The 20,500-nt window shown below is 38.9% G+C and overlaps 2 protein-coding genes across 2 annotated transcripts; one reads left to right on the forward strand and one right to left on the reverse strand.

The window, feature by feature from the left end:
• Nucleotides 1–549: 549 nt before the first annotated feature.
• On the forward strand, nt 550–12,160 carry pmm1 (phosphomannomutase 1). Its single transcript, XM_004071938.5, has 8 exons — nt 550–885; nt 1,219–1,336; nt 3,086–3,162; nt 3,648–3,739; nt 4,908–5,007; nt 8,888–8,963; nt 9,818–9,933; nt 11,084–12,160. Exons 1-8 carry the CDS (start codon nt 802–804, stop codon nt 11,276–11,278), a joined length of 858 nt encoding a protein of 285 aa, XP_004071986.1. The 5' UTR covers nt 550–801; the 3' UTR covers nt 11,279–12,160.
• A 795-nt stretch (nt 12,161–12,955) lies between these two features.
• csdc2b (cold shock domain containing C2, RNA binding b) lies at nt 12,956–19,914 on the reverse strand. Its single transcript, XM_004071791.5, has 4 exons — nt 19,689–19,914; nt 16,691–17,032; nt 15,712–15,834; nt 12,956–14,172 (listed from the first exon to the last, which is right to left on the reverse strand). The coding sequence occupies exons 2-4, from the start codon at nt 16,870–16,872 to the stop codon at nt 14,010–14,012; spliced, it is 468 nt and encodes a 155-aa protein (XP_004071839.1). The 5' UTR covers nt 16,873–17,032; nt 19,689–19,914; the 3' UTR covers nt 12,956–14,009.
• Nucleotides 19,915–20,500: the final 586 nt, after the last annotated feature.

Genomic DNA, 20,500 nt, shown 5'->3' on the forward strand with positions numbered 1-20,500 from the left:
ATGAACATATCTGCAGCTCGGGATATTGATGGGGGGACTTTTAAGTCCAGTCCCAAGGAAGGGTTCTTTGAAGTGATGAAAGAAGAGAGACAAAACAATTCTGAAAGTGCAAAGAAAAAAAAACTCAAATTAAACATTAAACAGGTTTTACAAAACACCCCCAACAGAAATTTTAACCCAATTAATTCTGAGTGGAACATACTATTAGTCATTGTGTGAACGGAGGCTAGTGATCATATTGTTAGTATGTTGTTAAAGCTTCATACGTCAATTAAGCTAAATAATTACTGTTGGGTTTTTGAGTATAAAAAAATCACAGAGGAGTTTGTATGTCTTTGATTAATTCCTTTAATTTACTGATAATGTACATTATTGTTAAAAAAAATCTGTGCTGGTATTCATTGCCGTTCTTGTTTGTATCCTCCTGACTTCTCTTCATCACCTGAACTCTGCTCATCACAGGTAAAAGTTCAGCAAAAGTGATGAATGGTTTGTGAAGTAAAAGCCCCGCCCCTTGGTTGCGTCACGCCCCTGTTCTAGACTGGGATTGGTTGAAGCTGCAATACAGTGCAGGAGAAGAAATTCGACACATTCAGAATCACACTGGGCCAAACCGACCCGAAAGGGACCAGACTGAGGGATTTGGGGATAAAGAAATATCAAATTTATCTCAATTTTAAATGTAAATAAATTGTGGCATATTTTTAGTTCCACGTGTGATTTTTTTTTTTTGGCACAAAAGCGGCCCACCAACTGGTAATTGTCATCAATCCTTCGCTCTGTGGGACAAGAAGAGCAGAAATGGAAAAAATGAACGGTTTCTCGCGGAAACGGAACATCCTGTGCCTGTTTGACGTGGACGGCACCCTGACACCGCCGAGAGAAGTGAGCTCACTTTCCACAACAAGCTTGTTGTTTTTGTCATTCCTCCGCCCCCTGTTATGTGCCAGGCGCGTGGCGCGAGGCGCGCGGCGTGCAGAGCACACCGTGTCCTCCTGGCATCAGGCAGGCGCTCATTCTTGGATTGTGTTGATGCGGCTCTATCGGACAAAGATCAGGACTGTCTTGTTTAGATCTCAAGCTCACGTCAAACACATTCACATGTTGTTTGATTAAAAGCTGGTGTAAACTTGTGCTTTCCCCCAATCTTCTGTGTAAATGGCACTCTACTGCACAGAGATGGAGTGACCGACATGCCTTTTTTTCTCTCCTGCACAGAAAATCGACCCAAAGCTTGATGAATTTTTTCAGACTCTGAGAAGAAAAGTAAAGATCGGCATTGTTGGAGGGTCAGACTATCCCAAGATTGCAGAGCAGCTTGGAGAAGGAGATGATGGTGAGCATTCCTCCAACTGTCTGAAACCATTGGGCTGCTAAAAAGACCTGCCACTTTATTGCAATTAGACTCTAGTCTGCAGAGATGATCGTTCTCCCAGGGGAACCCACATTATACACAGCAAAAATAAATAAAGAAAAGTTAAAAAAAAGTTAAGTTTAGACTGTTAAATTACTTCAACTTTGATTTGAATGTTCTAAAGCCCAAGAATAAGTACTTTTTTCTATTTAAGCAGATAACTCGTTTTATGAGTTTTTATGAACCTAATTGTAGATCATTTGATTACAGTGGCAAAAAAGTGTAATAAGTGAAAATGACTTAAAACAAATTTGGAGTAAAGTGAGATTATGATCTTAAAACAAGTTGGCCCATCTTAATAAATTTTCATAAAATCTAAAACTAGCTCTTATTCTTGGAACATAAATCCAGTCACTTGTCAACGTTTATAAAATTTTAGAATAAGATTCTTAAAATTAAACTAACATTTCTAATCAAGTAATTTTTACAAGTCTTTTGATGCATTTTCCTTATTTCTAGATCTTAGCTCGTACAGAAACAAAAAAAAATCTTGACTGCTGATTTCTAGGAAAAGCTTGGAAAGGTGTAGAGGAGAAGATAAAGCAACTTAAAACCTAAAAATATCTCGAATAGCTAAAAACAAGAAGTGTATATACATCTCTCACTCTTTATTTCTTTCTGTCATAAATTAAAATACTGCTAAAAATGGTGCAATTCCCATTTTAGCTGAAAGAGTTTATTCCAAGACCCACTCAGAGCCAGAATCTTACATTAGGCTGATAGGCTTGTCTTTCAGCAAACATTAAGCAACAACCTGAATGCCAATGAATTGTGTAGAAGAAGGCTGTGTGCCTTAGCCACCACGCCAAGTGTGCCAAAGGTGACTCTTCTTGTTGTATATTACACCTTTACAGCTGGTGTCGTCTCCATACACCAGTAAGAGGAAGTGAAAGCATTTGTCATTAACATTTAGTGTTTTAAGACATGTGGCATGATCTGCAAAATGTAAATAAATAAAAAACGAAAGGTTAGTCGTGTACTAGTTTTCATAGCTGCAGCTTTTTGATGATGATCACATGCTATTGTTTTCTTAAATTTAGCATGTGATATCTGCCCTAACATATTATTTTGTTATTCCATTTAGTGTCGTTTTTTTTGGCAATCATTTATTTTTATACAGATATTGATCCAAGCTGAGCCAATCATGGGCTGCATTTCAATCTTGTCCCAAACACACAGATTACTTTAAGTTAAATAACCTTTTCATAATATCATTTATTTTAAATAAGGAAATCAGTGGTATTTCCCGCTCAAGGTGCAAATGAATATCTGCTTATTTCAGTTTCTGAAAAACCCTCTTCAGGTTTTACTAGGTGAATTTATATTGTGTTCTAATTTACTAGGTGTATAAATACTTCTAGTATTTGACCCAAAACTTGAATGTTGGTTTATCTAATGTGTTCAATCAAATGTGTATAAATAAGAGTGTAAAAGGGTATCTGATGTTAAATATATCAATTTTGTCACTTATTGTCACTTTTTGAAAACCAAAATCTGTAACCTTGTTTCAGATTTTCCAGCTGTCACAGTGGTATTTCTGTTTATGGAAGACATTAAACAAAGTGGGAAGGTTGAGCAGATTAAATGTCTTATCCAGCTGTGTCATCTGTGATCTTGGCTGAACATGGGTCTCTGCTCCTGTGATAAAGTGACTTATGTGCCCTCTTGCAGTCATCCACAAGTTTGACTATGTGTTTGCTGAAAACGGAACAGTTCAATACAAAGATGGAAAACTTGTCTCTAAACATGTAAGTGTTTATGATTCAAATCATTGTAATGTAGACAGATGCATACTTCCACATAATGGTGAGGGTAAATTCAAAGAAAATGGCTCTTTGTTTCCTCCTAATCATTGCCAACAGCTTTGGTTGGAAACTATTAGAAAACTGTTAAGATAACGGAGCTTAAAAGTTAGAGCACCATTTCTTGTTTTACTTGAGTTATTATCCAATCATTACTTTAAAAGTTGCATGTCTTACCATTTACCTTATTGATGTGGAATAAAAATATATAGAAACACCACTAACTTATATCCTTGTTTCTATGAACAAATGACAGAATTTCTATAGTTTACTTCATGCATTGAACTCCTGTCTGTTGTAAATTTGTTAAAGATGAGAATTTCTTTAATATGTTGTAGCCTTAAGGAAATATGTTATTCTTTATCATTTAAGTTTTCAAACATATAGAGTTTTGTTGTTTTCATTGATAAAGTACTTTTTAACTCCTGCAGACCATACAGAATCACCTTGGCGAGGAGCTGCTGCAGGACCTGATTAACTTCTGCCTCAGCTACATGGGACTCATCAAGCTGCCAAAGAAACGGTGATTTCCCAGAGCTTTTGATAAGTTAAACAGGATTAAAGCTGATGAGTCACACAAAGAAGTTATGAGAAAGAGTAGTGTGTGACGCTGAGGTCAGAATTAATTATTTGTGGTCAAAATTATGTTGTTGTGCCAAAAAAAGAGTATCACAAAATCTTTTGAAATTGTTTTTAGGATTCTTTTTGTACAGAGCATGCATGATCAGCATTGAGCCTCTTCTTGTTTGCTGTGGTGATGGACAGAATGTCAGTGGACCATGATGTTTGCAGATGACATTGTGATCTGTAGTGAGAGCAGGGAACATCTGGAGAGGTGGAGGTTTGCCGTGGAAAAGGGAATAATGAGTGTCAGCTGCAGCAAAACAGAGATTCTGTGTGTAAATGAGAGGAACTCATGTGGAACGGTGAGGTCACAGGGGGCAGAGGTGGAGAAGAAAGAGGACTTTGAGTAATAAGGATCAATAGTCCAGAGCAATGGAGAGTGCAAGAAAGAGGTGAAGAGGTGTTTGCATGCAGGTTGGAATGAGTGGATGAAGGTTTTAGATGTGATTTGTGACAAAAGAGTGTCACTGAAAATGAAAGGAAATATGTAGAAAACTGTGGTGAGACCATGTTGTTGGTTTAGAGACAGGAAGCAGAGCTGGAGGTAGCAAAGACGAAGATGTTGGGGTTCTCTTTTAGAGTGACCAGGATAGATATAATCAGGGATGAATCCATCAGAGGAACAGCTCAAATCAGTAGGTCTTCTTCAAAAGGTTAATAATTAAAGACACATTGATCATGCTAAGAGTCAAGTTTGTTATTATCAAAGTCCAAGAAAAATAATCACTGATTTGGAAATGGAGTCATTTGAAGTTTTAACCCTTCTTCCCGCTATTGTGTAAATGTGTGGGGCTTTATGGGGATAACTTGGTTTAACTTTGACTAAGATGATTTCAACAGGAGGGACAATGATTCTGGCAGGAAAAGGATGCTGAGATAGAACTAGGAGATTCATGGATGTGGTGAAGGAGGACATGATGCAGAGGAGAGGGTTAGATAGAGGCAGGTGATAAACTGTGGTGACCCATGAAGGAAACAGCTTCTGAACATAGAAAAATAACTCAAGTTAATTTTTATGGTACACTGTCATGTTCAATGTTTAACTGTGCATTTTCTTCTGTTTACAGGGGAACTTTCATTGAATTCCGAAATGGAATGATTAACATTTCACCCATTGGTCGGAGCTGCACATTGGAGGAACGAAAAGAATTTTCTGAAATTGACAAGGTAAATCTCTTTACTATTAACTTTAAATCAGCCAGTCTCCAATTTATTAATCTCCGCTGCATATGTTGGTTTGACGGCAGCTGAACACGTGTAGAAGGATTCTACTTGACAGCAGATACAAGGAAATTTGAATAGTTTTGTCTAATTTATCTTGGGTTATCAGCAGTATTTCATTTTTCAACAATCCAAGCTGGTGGTGGATGGTTATAAAAATAAAACATTTATTTTCACTACTGCACTTCACACACACATTTTGGTAATATGTAATAGAGAATTTATTTAATAAATCTATCATTTTCACCTTTTATCCGATTTTACTCTGGGTGCCACATTTCCATCTGACTTAACATTGAAAAGCAGAGTATCCAGGCTCAGATTCATAATGTGTTCAGTCAAGCAGACAGAGGAAGGTCAAACTACAGGATATTTCTGGATAGTTAAACAGATTTTACACTGATGTAACACAGTAACAGGCAGTGTGGAGGAAGCAGGTCAAAACAAGAAGATGAGGGGATGTTTACTTTGCAACCTTTTTTGTAGAGTTACAAAGGGATGTGAATACTCCATTAAGATTTTATTTATGGGAAAATAATTTCTAAATCAACCAAGGTAACTGGTATGATTTTTAGTATTTGTGGTTAGGATTGAAGTAATGAAAGAAGGTGTCCAGAGTTTTGCTAATAAAGGCTACTGTGTACAAAAACATGGTGGAAATAATGTAGCAACTCTTAGCACACAATGTAAAGTTAAGTATTGAAAACTTAGCAAAAAAGCCATGCAAACTTTTACTCTGTTTCAATATTCAGCACAGCATTTTTCTTACCATAACTCAAAACAGTCCTAAAAAACAGATTCTCTTGCTTTTCTTTCGGAATGAAGTTGTCTGGAGTGATGCATTTCCCCCAGTTTTTTTCTGATTGATGACTTTTTTCATGATACCACATCAAGACTGTCTGTTTTCTTAGCAAACAGAGACTTGACCCCACACATCTTGACAATAGCAGGAGCAAGGAGGAAGACTTGTTTAGGAGACCATTTCAAAAAGCCTGAGTTGAACTTCATCGCATGTTTTGTTAATTCATAACACGATAGAAAGATACTCAATTTAAGAAAAGAAATCATTAGGTCTTCTTCAAAAGGTTAAGTGTTAAAAACACATTGAACGTGCAAAGAGTCAAGTTTATGTGATTATCAAAGTCCAAGAAAAAACATCACTGATTTGGAAATGGAGGTGTTTGAAGTTTTAACCCTTCCTTCTGCTGTTGTGTGAATGTGTGGGGCTTTATGAGGATAACTTGGTTTAACATTGAGCCCTTCAGTTCAAAACTGCAGTGAAACCTGCTGAAGCTATGCATTCCAAAAAGGGGAGAGGGAACAGCAGAGAGCTGAGTGCACATTCCAAAGAATGTCTATTTCCTTAAGGTCAACTCCCTGGAAAGTAGCTTTTTTTAAGGACTCTATAGAATCAGGTTTCCTCAGTAGAATAATTTTAGACAAGACTTGCAGCTGTTTTAGAAAATATATCAAAAAGCTTGAACCCTGAGGAAAAAAATCTTTTAGGTTTTATATGTTCATATGTCCTAAAGAAAACTTCTGCAGAAATCTGAGATACAGCTGCTGTGTGGTCCAACAGCAGCAACAAAAACACATTTAAAATAATTTTACCAAAGCTAGTAATGTATTCAATTCAATTCAATTTTATTTGTATAGCCCAAATTCACAACAACAGTCGTCTCGATTGGCTTCGTATCAGTAATGGAAAAAGTTAAACATAAAATCAAAAGGATCATGAATACTTAGAATTCAATAGGAAAATACTAAATTGAACTAACTTAACAGACTAAACTAAACTGGGCATCCCTGCCCTTAGACCCTCCTTCGTGGTAAGGAAAAACTCCTAAAAAAAACGTATTCCAGAAAAAAAGAAGAAACCTCAGGGGTGCCCACATGAAGGAGGGATCCTCCCCCAGGACGGACAGGCGATTTACAAGAACTCATAGAGCAGAATTAATTTATCTAACTCTACAACTACATATTTAAAGTCCAGCAGACGCGCTTCATCCAGATGTAGTTGGGGGGACAGTCGGGGGCGCGAGTCGAGCGGGAGACAGGATCCACAGCCAGGTGTAGGATACCATAGACACACAACTTGGAGCTAAGACATAAGTTATTCTTTAGTTTCCTCTGAACAAAGTACATGTTAAACAAGTTATACTTGTTTGAATGTCACAAATTCAGAATGTTCTGGAGACACTCAAGAATGTTTATGAACCAGGGGCCTATTGGAAGAGTGTCTGCCCTGAGAATTGTAGGTTGTGGGTCGAAAATTCATGGTTGGTTGTATCAAAAACTCCATAAAAGCCTCCCTTGACACCCAGCATTAAAGTTAGGATTTTTTATTTTTTTAAACTTGTGCAGTAAAAGTAGTGGCAGTAGAATTGATCATGAAAATACAGACACAAATACATGTGGTGGTGTTTGTTTAAACTGATGAGTCTGCTGGACACGGTCAAGTGCAGACGTTTGAGAAGATTATTATTTTTGGTGACATGCAGACAAGGACAGTCCTGTATGTTCATAAAAATGTATTGAAACAACTTGAAAATGACTAATGCCAGTCAGTCTCAGAGCAGACACAAGCTATTCTTTAGCGACCTTGTGCTAGACTGTCCGGCCTGTGACTGGAAGGCTGTGAGCTCAAATCCACGGCAGAGTCATAGCAAAGACTCTAAAAGTGGGACCCAAATGCCCCCTTGCTTGACACCCAGCATTAAGGGGTAGGATTGGTGGATTAAACCACCAAAAGATCCCTGAATACAGCTGTGTTTGCTGCTCACTGCTCCCCCATGGGACGGGCCAGATGTGGAGGACACATTTCACACATTCAGGTGTGTGTCAATTATTGGGACTTTGACCTTTACATCGCAACAGACCAGACATTTTGTGAGAGAACACATCAGTTTGATAGCCAGAAATACTGAGATTTTGGAGTTCATCTTAGGCCAAAGTAATAACTTTCATGCCTTACTGTCACTAATATGCAAAGTGGGTGTGGCTCAAAGTGTGGTACTAGAACAAACACTAAAGAGAGGTTGGATCCAACTGTTGTTTCCTGGCAGTCACATCATTATGACATGTGCTACTCGTCCATGTAAATCAAATTAAAGACGTATCTGCTGTGGTTTTTGTGCCATTGCAGCTGGAAGGCACAATGACAACTCCACAGGAATTTCTACTTCACTCAAAATATGAATTGTCCTAACAGGACTTCGACTCTTCGACAGTCTAGTTTGTCATGAAGAATCGACCAACCTTTGGTCCTTACTGAATTCATCCTGTAATCCAAGTCTTTCTGAAGGTAAACACTTTCGTTTTGACCTGGTCACGTGGCAGTGCGACCATCCCAGGCAGAGAATCTGCAGCACAACAGCTGAGAGACAAAATAAATAAGGTGTTGCAATGGTTTGGTCAAAGTCCAGGTCTGACAAAACTGCAGTGTTGGGATTTTTAGAGACAAGAATGAACATAGGCTACAACTGTGTCAAAGAACTCTGAAAGCCATCCTGTGAACATTTATTCAGAAAAACATTTCAAAAGTTTAGCACCAGTGTGCATTAAATGAGGTAAATTAGAAATCTATGATGAGAAACTTGTTGAGTTTAAAAAGGGGAAAAAAACTTCCTAAATTCTGTTCTGATTTTGTCAAGCGGAGAAGTCAGCAGATCTTTGTGTTCTGTTTTTCAATCCTGTCGAACAAAGACTCAACTGTTTTGTCAACACAGAAACTGGTGCAGCCACGTTAACACAACTCTTCAATGAAGCATTTGTTCAGAGGAGCATTAGCCTCCTAACAGATTCTCTTTTTTTGCTTTTCCCGCAGAGAGAGAAGATCAGAGAGAAATTTGTTGCTGCACTGAAAAAAGAGTTTGCTGGAAAAGGCCTTCGCTTTACTAAAGGTGGGAGCAAAACAAAAACGAATTAAGTGTGGATCATTTTAGGAGTTATCTTTTTTTATCTTTGCACAAAACAGAAGTATTTCATCATCGTAAAAGCTTGAAGACAAACCAGCTCTAGTCTGTGTTGTTGTTGTACCTCACACCCAGAGTTCGCCGTGTACCTTTCTAAGTTGTTGGTTAACTATTACACAAACACTCTTGCCTTCGAGAAACTAAATGTCAGAGGGCAAATGAGGTTTCTGATATTTGCCTACGTGCTCCATCAGATGTGAGCTTCTGCAAATGACACACAAGACAGAGGAAAACAGGACATGATTCAACATGTTCAGTCAGACCTAGAATCAAACCTTTTTTTTTTTTACTTGTTCCTTTCTGAACATTTTTTAGTTGACTCAGCAGTTGGGCAAGACGGAAAGTTTCAATAATGGACACGGACGGGGTTAAAGGTTAAAGACGTAATCAAAGCACAAAGCTGTTTATGTGATGAGGTCGAAGGTGTTTGGGATGGGGGCGTGCCGGGGTGTGTGAGGGAACCAGCCCTCTGGCTGGCTGCACTGACAAAACAAAACAACAATTTAAGGTGACAGAGACACAAGACTCCATTTGTAATCTAAAGAAAATACTATTTAATTTTGTTTATCACTGATAAGTCCCACTGTACCCACAGTCCCAAATTTCCCAGCATGGAAAGGAAAAATACTTTTTCATTTTCGTCCAATGTCTTCTACAAAGGCGTGTTTGTTTACTGCTCAGTTCTTTTCAACCAGTTGCTTGCAGAACAGAGTGCATCTCTAGCTTTAAAAAATGTGGGGGACTCATTGAAATAAATAAAGCTTTGTCATTGTCTCTTTCAGGTGGTCTAATCAGCTTTGACGTTTTCCCTGAAGGCTGGGACAAAAGGCTGTGTCTGGACCTGCTGGAGGCTGAAGGCCTGGAGGCCATCTACTTCTTTGGCAACGAGACCTCAGATGTAAGGTCATTTGGTTCATAGAAAAAAAGCTACAGATATTTAGTAACAAAAGGCATCTGTTGTTTTAGAGTTGGTTTGGATTTTTCCTGCGATGGGACTAATCTTCTTCAGAGATGAATCTTTATTTCTATCCCATTCAAACACACATGCAGAAAATTTGCCTTGTAGTTTTTTTTGTTTTTTTTTGCCATTCCTCAGTCAGTTTAGTGTCCTGTATTGAGCTCACTCACACATTTCATGGTCCAAACCCACAAATTGGATTTGTTTTAGTAAGTTTTTGCAGTTATGGAACTTTTAACTTGTTCCTTTTTGTTTGTTTGTGTTTTCTTTTTACTCACCAGATGTTTACTGGATGTTTCAAATAGAATGTAAAGTTGAAACTAGATTTCCAACTTTTAAACTTAGAGCAATAATACAAACTTTTACACATGAAATAAAGATAGCTGCTATTCGCATAAACAAACAGCAGCACTTTATATAAATTTAACACTTCTGTCTTATTTTATTTACTTAATATCTTGCATAGCATTGAATGTTTTATCTTTCCGTGAATATTCGGCTAAATTAATTTAGCGATAGGTCAGGATTGCAAACCATTTAAATGCAACATGACCACCTAATACTTCAGTTTTTGTCTGTGTGCAGGAAAAAAGCTCAGCTGCAATTTAAAAAAAAAGCAGCACGCATTGTACTTAAGGGTTTAGTGGAGTATTGTAGAAAAATATTCTGGTAACTCACAAATATTTCAAGTTAGCATGAAGCTACATAGAGCTAGCTGTCAGGAGCTCCCTTTGCAGAAATAACACACTAAGTTGATTTTATTAAGAAAAATTGAGTATAAGTATTTAGCAAGTATACTATAGACCATGTACGTGTAGTGTTGCAAGTAGACTCATTTTAGCATTGGTTGCTAAGAAATCTTGTGACATTTAGTTTTTCGTATTAATACCCTGTTTTAGTATAACAAGCATTTAGAACTAGAGGGCAAATCAATTTAATTTAAAACCCTTTTCAATCAGGTTAAACGCAGGCTCGTTTTGAATGCATTTTAGTGGCTTCTTTTAGTTTTAGTATGACATTCATAACAAACCATGTCAGGCTGCAGAAGATGGCTCTGTGTTTTCCTGCTGAAACTGGGATTTCTTTGCAGGGAGGAAATGACTATGAAATCTTCAATGACCCACGGACCATCGGTTTCACAGTCTACTCCCCTCAGCACACAGCCAGGCTTTGTCGAGAGCTGTTCTTTGATGCTTCACCACAAATCTTCTCATGTCCAGATTCCTGCCCCACAAACCCCTCTGAACTGGATCACAACAGAGTCCTTACCGGAGCCTGTTTATGAAACAATGAACGGCACAACTACTGATCCCTCCATATTATTAATATAAAGCTAAATATTAATAAAGCAGAGGTGTTTTGACTAAGTATGTTTGCTAAGTTGCACAATTTTATTATTTTTCAAAGGGACAGAGACAGTGTTTCATATAAAGTACTGTGCCAAAAGTTGGGCTTGATTTCTGTGATATGTAGCATGAAGCCTGAGAGGAAGCAAAACCTTTACGAGATTTAAAAACAGGAATGTTAAAAGTGTACAAAGTCCTATTTGCACTGCCATGTTTTCATGAGTGTTGAAAGTGAGAAGAGTGATTGAGATTTGAAGGTATGTAATCATTTTAGTCTAAACAGGGGCCTTTCATCCTCCATGACCGAGGAAACGCAGAAGGGAACATTCTGAGTATTTTCATGTGACAACTGGAGTTGATATTTATTATGTTTGTTTGTTTTACTTTACAAATCACATGGCAAAGATGAAAATGTACATGTTTTTTTTCTTTATTGTTAATTATCTTTAAATGTATATGTATAAAAACTTCAACAGTTTTAAAGTTTAAAAAAAGGATTTATTGTTGTTGATGGATTTTGAAACAATAAGGAAAGTGTTTTCAGAACTTTTGTTACAGCTATGCATATACATAAGCAGTAACAAAACATAAAGAACTACCAACTTTCATTATACTTACCTAAAAACATTTAAATGGTGACTATTGCCTTAACAAACGTATCATGAAGAAGTTCATGTGTAATTTGTTGCTCCTTACAAAAACCTAACTACTTCTGGGATTTTATTGTATCACTTAACTGTAATTTCTGAAAGATAAGTTATATCAGTTATGACAAAAGATGTCTGATGTGTAATTCTTGCAATAAATCATTTGTGTATAAACTTCCTCCGTTTTTTTTAAGTCCTTAAGGTACCTGTCATTCTTCTTTTAGCCACTAGGTGTCCTCATTACTTTAGCTAGCCCGTTGAAAATCTGCACGCTTCGGTCTGCACACTGCAGCCAGGGGCTTCTCGATTCACCAGATTCCTTCTTTGACCCTTGAAGCCTGTTTAACCCTTGTGCTATCTTAGATGACCCCACCCTTACATTGACGTGTTCTCCCTACCATGATAAAGGTGGAAAGATTTCATGTAATCCATGGACACCAGTGAAGATCACAAATCATTGAAGAAAAAAGGTTCAGCACACTGTCTAGTGGGTCTAGATGACCCTACTCCCAATGGTAAAGTGCCTAGGATAAGACAAGGGTTATCCCTGAGGTCACTTTTTTTCCAAACTCTTAATTTTCCGAATTTGTCTAGGACTAGTGAAGATGCATAACAGATCATACAAAACTCTCCACTCTAATATTGGATTGTTAGACTTACTGTTGACCCAAAAATACTTTTTCATTACTTTTCTTTTGTGATTAACCATTGATTGCAGAAAAAAATGAAGTATCCATCACTGTGTGTTACTCCTTTTTTAACAAATTAGGATGAGCTGCTAATTTAAAGTTATCAAAAAAGCACACCAGTGTTACAAAAGGGATATAGTTTAGGGATAATAGTTTGACAACTTCCTACAATCCCACATAATCCAGCCACCAATATGTATTTACCAACTAACAGGAAGTAAAATAGAAAAATAAACAATAAAACCAAAATGTTTTTTTATGAAAACACATTTGACCAAAATCCCAAATTAAACTTTATTGTAGTTAAGAGGCTCAGAATCACCACCACATCCTCCACAGCTTTTTGACACTTAATGCAACAGAATTTGATATTAAGATTCGAGCAGTGACACTGACAGACAGAGAATTTGTGGCTGACATATTGTAAGTGTAAACAAACACACATATTATGTAAGATACAATTACTTTGAAAACAACATGGTGTGGAATGAACTTTATTGACACCAACTAGTAAAATGTGAAGCCAAGTTTTACAAAGTCTCACACAAAAATATGCATTGCAAATGCTGAATTTAGACGTCAAATTGAGTCCAGATTTTTAGGAGACACTCACCCAAAAACAAGACAATACATGAATAAATAACAAGAGTTTGCATCGTAGGATCATAGGAGATCAGGCTACATCTTTTGAGATTTTTGCTGCTTTTAGTAAACAATTCTTCACATTTCTCTATCAGTTTCATCAAAAATATTGTGTGTAGTTTTTGTAAAATGAAGGATCAGTGGCCAAAAGTAGAACAGAAAAATCCTCACTTTTTTAGTAATCACAAATTTAAAATGTTAAACAAATTCAGATTATTAACTTGATCCAAGCTATTTCTTTATGTCCCATTTGTTTTATGTTTTTCTTTAATTCAGTTTTTTTTGTGGTTCTGAGGTTGACACTTTTGCGTGTTTTCATCTTGTCTGCATTTATATACAGTCAGAATTGTGTGGTCTGTATATCAGAACCACCTTTTTCCTCAACGCTTTTTAATGCTTTAGGCTCATTTTGAATAAACAGAGCTACTCTGGAATACGGTGTTTTTTATCAATAGGTCCATCTTTATCTTAACTAAAAAAAGAAAATGTATGTTTTAACCTGAAATAAAAAAGTTTCTGTGTCTCGTGCAGAGTTGATTGTTGAATGGGGGCAGTTTTGAAACAGTGCTGTGCCTCACAGTCTAACTATGGACCCGAGCACTTTACTGTGAAGAATTAAACATATTTAGGATGAGAGTCTGACCCCAGAAAAGCCAAGTTCCTCCCCCCCCATCAGACGCTGAGCACCGTCACTAGGAGCTGATGATCTGGCCAGACCAGGTCTCATGTTTGGTCCCCGGGTTCAGGTGTGTGATCTTCACATCCACAGCCTGCACCTTCACATTCTTTGGTGGGACTCGGCACACTTTGTATGTGACCTCATCTCCTTCAACAGGAACATACTCCCCCTCGATGCTGAAATACAGGAAATGTGCAGCAGTGATGCATTAACCTTTAAAAACATCTAACTTAGTAACAACAAATATTCCTGAGACCGTGTCCTAAACTATTTCATAGAAGTGTTCTGCCCCCTAACATTATCATTATTGCTCAAATTTAAAATAATGCCTCATTACAAAATTACTACCGTAATTTCCGGACATAAGTCGCTCCGGAGTATAAGTCGCACCAGCCCAAAAATGCATTATAAAGTAGAAAAAAACACATAAGTCGCACTGGACTATAAGTCGCATTTTGACAGGAAATTTATTTGACAAAATCTGAGACCAAGATATAATAACTTGCACAACCTCATATGACACAATAATAGCAGAATGTTTATCTCATAATTTCACAGTAATTCTTTCTCATACTTATTTATTTATTCCTTTCATAAAGCATCATTGTCCAACTAATACTCTGTTTTCATCCTGTATTTGTAGAAGCTGTTGTCATTTTTATTGCATTTCTGAATCTATGAAATCATTGGAAAATAGAATATTATGTTGTTAGCCTTCAAGATCTTACTTTAAAAAAAGGTTTGCTGATTCTCTGAGTCACTTAACATACTCTTAACACTTAACATACCTCATACATCAAATTGACCCAAGAACATCATCTCTGTTCCTCACAAATGAACATAACAGGAGGGTTAACAATGTATTTATTTCAATTTAGTTCTAATATAAGTCACTGCGGAGTATAAGTCGCACCCCTTGCCAAACTATGAAAAAAAGGGCGACTTATAGTCCGAAAAATACGGTATTCACATTTTTGTTTTTTTGTATTAATTTATCCTTATTTTTTTTTTGGATAAACAAAAATTTGTTTTCTCTTCTGCTGCACCCTTATGCTACAGAGTTATTTTTATTTAAAAATATAAAAATGTCTTTTTACATTTTTTACTTCATTAAAAAAAAATGAGCTTGGCCTGCACGGTGGCGCAGTGGTTAGCACAGCCCCCAGTTCAAGTCCCGGCTGGGGGACATAAAAAAACAAAACATCAATGGGGGACCTTTCTGTGTGGAGTTGCATGTTCTCCCCGTGTATGCGTGGGTTTTCTCCGGGATCTCCGGCTTCCTCCCACCGTCCAAAAACATGCTTCATAGGTTAATTGGTAACTTTAAATTGTCCATAGGTGTGAGTGTGAGCGCGAATGGATGTGTGATTGAGGATATTCTACTCTGCGACAGACTGGCAAACCTGTCCAGGGCATCCCTTGCCTTCGCCCAAGTGGCCGGGATAGGCTCCGGCAACCCCGTGACCCCAAAAGGGAATAAACGGTAAAGAAGATGAAAAATAAAAAAAATGATTCAGTGAGGGAATCCTTGTTGTGCCCAGAATAAGAAAAAAGTCTGTGCAGAGTAGCTGAATGAAGATACAACTCAAAGAGGAAGAAAATCAGCTGGAAATTAACTTATCACTGTTTCCAGATATTTTGTATTAGTAGTGACCTTAGTTTAAGCTCATAAACAGTTCATGCAGTCTTTGCACTGCAGGTGCAGCATGACTTACTCTGAGATGTGGACAAAGATGTCTTCCCCGCCATGCGACGGCTGGATGAAACCATGACCTTGGGATCTGGAGAAGTTTTTACAGACGCCCTTAAAAACGGGACCTGAGTGAGCACGGACCGTCCTGCAGCACAAAGGTCAGAACATCTCAATCACACATGTCAGTCATTAAATCCTATATTTCAGTGGAGATGAAGTAACAAAGTTGCAGAACAGTAAAGTATTTTGTTCTTTTTGTATGATTTGAGTTTTGTTTCGTTCTGATGTGTTCTGACATTGTTGCATTTGAATGTAAGAAAGCCTGCAAAGACTGGACTTTGGAATGTGGTTCAGATGCTCTGTGGGCTGAATGTGTCTCTGAGGACCCCTAGTGGTCTGTAGAGACTACTGCAAGTATTCAGACAGCAGAAAAATTCTAGTCACATGCTAAAGAGATGGAAAAACCCTTTGGTCATATGAACATGCAATATAACAAGCAGGACAAAACACCCATCAGGCAACAAGATGGACAGTGCATTGTCACATGACCTGTCAGGCCCAGTGAGGGGGTCCTGGACAAGAACATACATAAATAGGCAAATGATCTCTGACATCACCCATAGATCTAATTATCCAAAGTAAGTCTGAAGTGACTTAAGTTTACTCAGCTAAATTCAGCAAAAGTTCCTCAAATAGGCAAATAAGCAGGACAGAGTAAAAGGAGAGTTTTTTTATTTGGCTTTTTTGGATTCCACCCACTTGCCAATCCAAAAACATGACACTAATAATGTACAAATTTAATCTTTAATAAACTCGAAACTGCTGATTACATAAATCATCTTCAGTTTAAAGTTGTCATTTAACGTGGAAGTAGGTGAAAAGATGCTCCCTTCTGAAACCAGCCTCTAGTGGTTATTTGAAGAACTGCATGATTTGGAACTTTGGACTTACTTCATTTTATTTCATTATGTTAAACTCTTGATGGTAGTGGCCAGACTTACGCTGAGTAGGTACGGTTGCGTTTGGTCGGCAGTGGGCTGGGAAGATCGTGCGGCACCGGTTGCTCCCTTCGCTCCTCCCACACCCGACTTCCCTCCCTAAGGAAGGGGAAGGAGAGGGTGAGAGGGGCATTGGGTGAGCGCAGGGGGGTTCCTGAGGGAGATGTGAGGCCAGGATCTGCCATGTCTTCTCCGTGATTGGATGGAAGCAGGACTGGCACGGAAGGTTGGATGCCGTTGACAGTCAGCTCTGAGCGCAGGGAGCTCAGGGAGGCTGGCCTCACTGCAGGCACTCAGCTGTTATCTGGGTCAGAGCGGTTGATTCAAGTGCGTCAAAAAGATGAGCTGAGAAGGAAACCACAGAGAGAAGATCAAAGGTTTGTCAACAAGAGGCCTGTGCCCGACACATCTCATATACAACCAAGAGGGATCCATGGAGATGGAAAGGCTTTTTTTCTTTGCTTCCTGCCATGTCTATTTAAATTTAGGGGAAATGTTTTCATAAAGATGATGCCGACATCATCATACTTTTCCAGGTTAAGCTGTGAGTCAGATAAGCTTGAAATAGACATTTTAAAAGATGAGGTCATTACTAATTTATGAACAATGCAGATATAGGGTGTGTTCCAACTACTGGGGAAAATCACACTCCTCAGCCTTCCTGGGAAAGTCTATGCCAGGGTTCTGGAGAGGAGAGTCCATCCGATAGTCGAACCTCAGATCAAGGAACAACAGTTCAGTTTCTGCCCTGGTCGTGGAACAGAGGACCAGCTCTACACCCTCTTCAGGGTGCTGGAGGGTTCGTGGGAGTTCGCTCATCCAGTCCATTTTGTGGATTTGAAGAAGGCGTTTGACCGCGTCCCACATGGTATCCTGTGGAGGGTACTCTGGGAGTATGGGGTCCGGGGAGCCTTACTGAGGGCTGTCCGGTCTCCGTATGACCGGAGCAAGAGCTTGGTTCGCATAGCCGGCAGGAAGTCAGACCTGTTGGACTCCGGCAGGGCTGCCTTTTAACACCGGTTCTGTTCATTGTTTTTATGGACAGAATTTCTAGGTGCAGCCAGGGGCCAAAGGGGCTCTGGTTTGGGGACCACAAGATTTCCTCTCTGCTTTTTGCAGATGATGTTGTCCTTTTGGCTTCATCGAGCCAGGACCTCAAGCGTGCATTGGGGCGGTTTGCGGCCGAGTGTAAAGCGGCTGGGATGAGAGTCAGCACCGCTAAATCTGAGGCCATGGTTCTCGACCGGAGAAAGGTAGTTTGTTATTTCTCGGTGGGTGAAGTGTCCCTGCCCCAGGTGGAGGAGTTTAAATACCTTGGGGTCTTGTTCACGAGTGAGGGAAGACCGGAGTGTGAGATTGACAGGCGGATCGGAGCGGCGTCCGTAGTTATGCAGTCGTTGTACCGGTCTGTTATGGTGAAGAGAGAGCTGAGCCAAAAAGCAAAGCTCTCAATTTACCGGTTGATCTTCGTTCCAATACTCACATTTGGTCATGAGCTCTGGGTCATGACCCAAAGAACGAGGTCCCGAATACAAGCGGCTGAAATGAGCTTCCTCCGTAGGGTGGTTGGGCGCTCCCTTAGAGATAGGGTGAGAAGCTCGGTCACCCGCAGAGAGCTCAGAGGAGAACCGCTTCTCCTCCTCATTGAGAGGAGCCAGTTGAGGTGGCTCGGACATCTAGTCCGGATGCCTCCTGGACGTCTCCCTGGAGAGGTATTCCGGGCATGTCCCACTGGGCAGAGACCCCGGGGAAGACCCAGGACAGGCTGGAGAGATTATGTCTCTCGGCTGGCGTAGGAACGCCAAAGGGTCCCCCCAGAGGAGCTGGCCGGGGCGAGGGAAGACTTTGCTTAGACTGCTGCCCCCGCAACCCGGTCCCGGATAAGCGGAGGAAGATGGATGGATGGATGGATAAATGAAAGTGTTCTCAACAAAAAAATTCTTAACAAAAACAGAGTGTCTTCTATTTCAAAGCCTCAAAAAGGAACCATTTTACTTAATGCATCTACAGATAACTGGTATACATTCTTTATTGCATCATTTTATAATCACCACTAGTCTTTAATGCCATCGTTTCTTCAAACCAATTATAAGTCATTTTTAAATCATTTTACACATTTACAACGCGCACATTTTTAATTATGTTATTTCAAAACGAGCAATTTATGAAATCTTGAAAATGCTACTTTTGGTGGCATTTTTTACCTACAACTAACCGGTTACGGAGTAAAGATGGACAATTAATTGATGAATGATTAATTCTATCAACCTGGTCAACTTTGACTATTAATCACAGATTTGTCTTTTTGAAGAAAGGCAAACATCAGGACAAATGTTGGGACATAAAAGCCTTTTTTTTCCTTCGCCCCCTGTATGTTTCAATGATGGCGCAGGCGGGCGATATGACGTCAGAGCTGCCGTAAAGAGTGTCGTTCCCAAATGAGGATCTACGTAACAGCAGGTTCACTGCATGAGCTGTAGAGCCTGACTACATCAAAACAGTGAATTAAGGAGAGAAAATGCAGCTGCAGGGAAGAAGAATACAAGTCTCTGCATGACAGAAAGGAGTCAGGGTCGTTGTTGGCATTTTTACTAAAAGTCTGCAAAAGCAACTCGATCAATTTAGGCAATCTCCTCCCTGGCCCATTTTTATTACATGACATTATTAAAATCGCTCTTTTTTGTGCCTCATTTTTAAACGTAAGCAAACATTTGCATTTTTCTCCGTTCAGCAAACAGAATAAGGTCACCTTAAGCTCAGCTGTTTTGTGAAAGCGGAAAAATTAGCTTCAATAAAACAACCAAACTAAATCTGCTTCTCTTCTTTTAAACCCGCGCGATCTATACGACCACATATATATATGCACGCGGAAAAAAACTGGAATCCTGATCTGTGATCCACCGTCTCCCTCAATCATGCGCGTAGGAATCATTGTTGTCCCGATCTAAAAACAAAGGACGCCCCCCTCTCTCTCCTCAAAAATGACACAAATGTTACTCACTGACAAATGCAGGCTGAAGGTGGTCTGACTGTGAGTCTGTGCGTCTTTGAAGTCGGCGTGGATTATATTAAGGAAGTATTAAATATATAAATCAAGTAAATCCGCGAAGAGCGACGGAAAGCCCTGATTTGACAGTGCGGCGTACTGAGCCTGCGCAGCTGGCGGAGATTCCGATGGCGTGAGTGATGCGGCTCCTGGTCATTTCTGACCTCCATCTGTATGCGGCGGAACAGAGAGGCCGGTGTTTGGAGTGCAACCATCTTCAAATGAGGATACATAGCTCTTTCAAAAAAAAAAATGCTAAAAACCGAATATATATATGTATTTTTTTCTGAAACAAAGTTCATTTTAGTTCTATATCTGCGGGCTTCAGGCTTATCCAAAACATTACAGGTACAATGAATTGGAGTCAGAGGCGTGAAAAATACATTACATTTGCAGTCAAGTCAAGGTACTTCAAAAATAATAGTAGAAGTTAAAAGTAATCATTCAATATATTATTATAGTGACAATCCAAAAGCAGCAGGTGAGAAAAACAATAAAGTCTTATGAACAGGTCTGATTCATGCTCAAAAACCTAAGAGGTGTAGCAAAAAATGTTAATGTGCAAATTCTTGTCATTTAAAATAAAATAAAAAAAGAAATATCTGAATAAAATTAGTCTTTACTGTCATTTTTGCAGCAACAACAGATATTTAAAAATTATAGATTAGAGTGACATTGGAGATCCACATTTTACTTTTCCTTGATCCAGTCACTTTCTAAAACATGTTAGCAGAAACTGACATTAAAAACTTTGATGTAGGATCCAA

The sequence above is a fragment of the Oryzias latipes genome, chromosome 8 (genome assembly GCF_053564925.1).
Source record: "Oryzias latipes strain Hd-rR chromosome 8, Olatipes_Hd-rR_3.1".
Lineage (NCBI taxonomy): Eukaryota > Metazoa > Chordata > Actinopteri > Beloniformes > Adrianichthyidae > Oryzias > Oryzias latipes.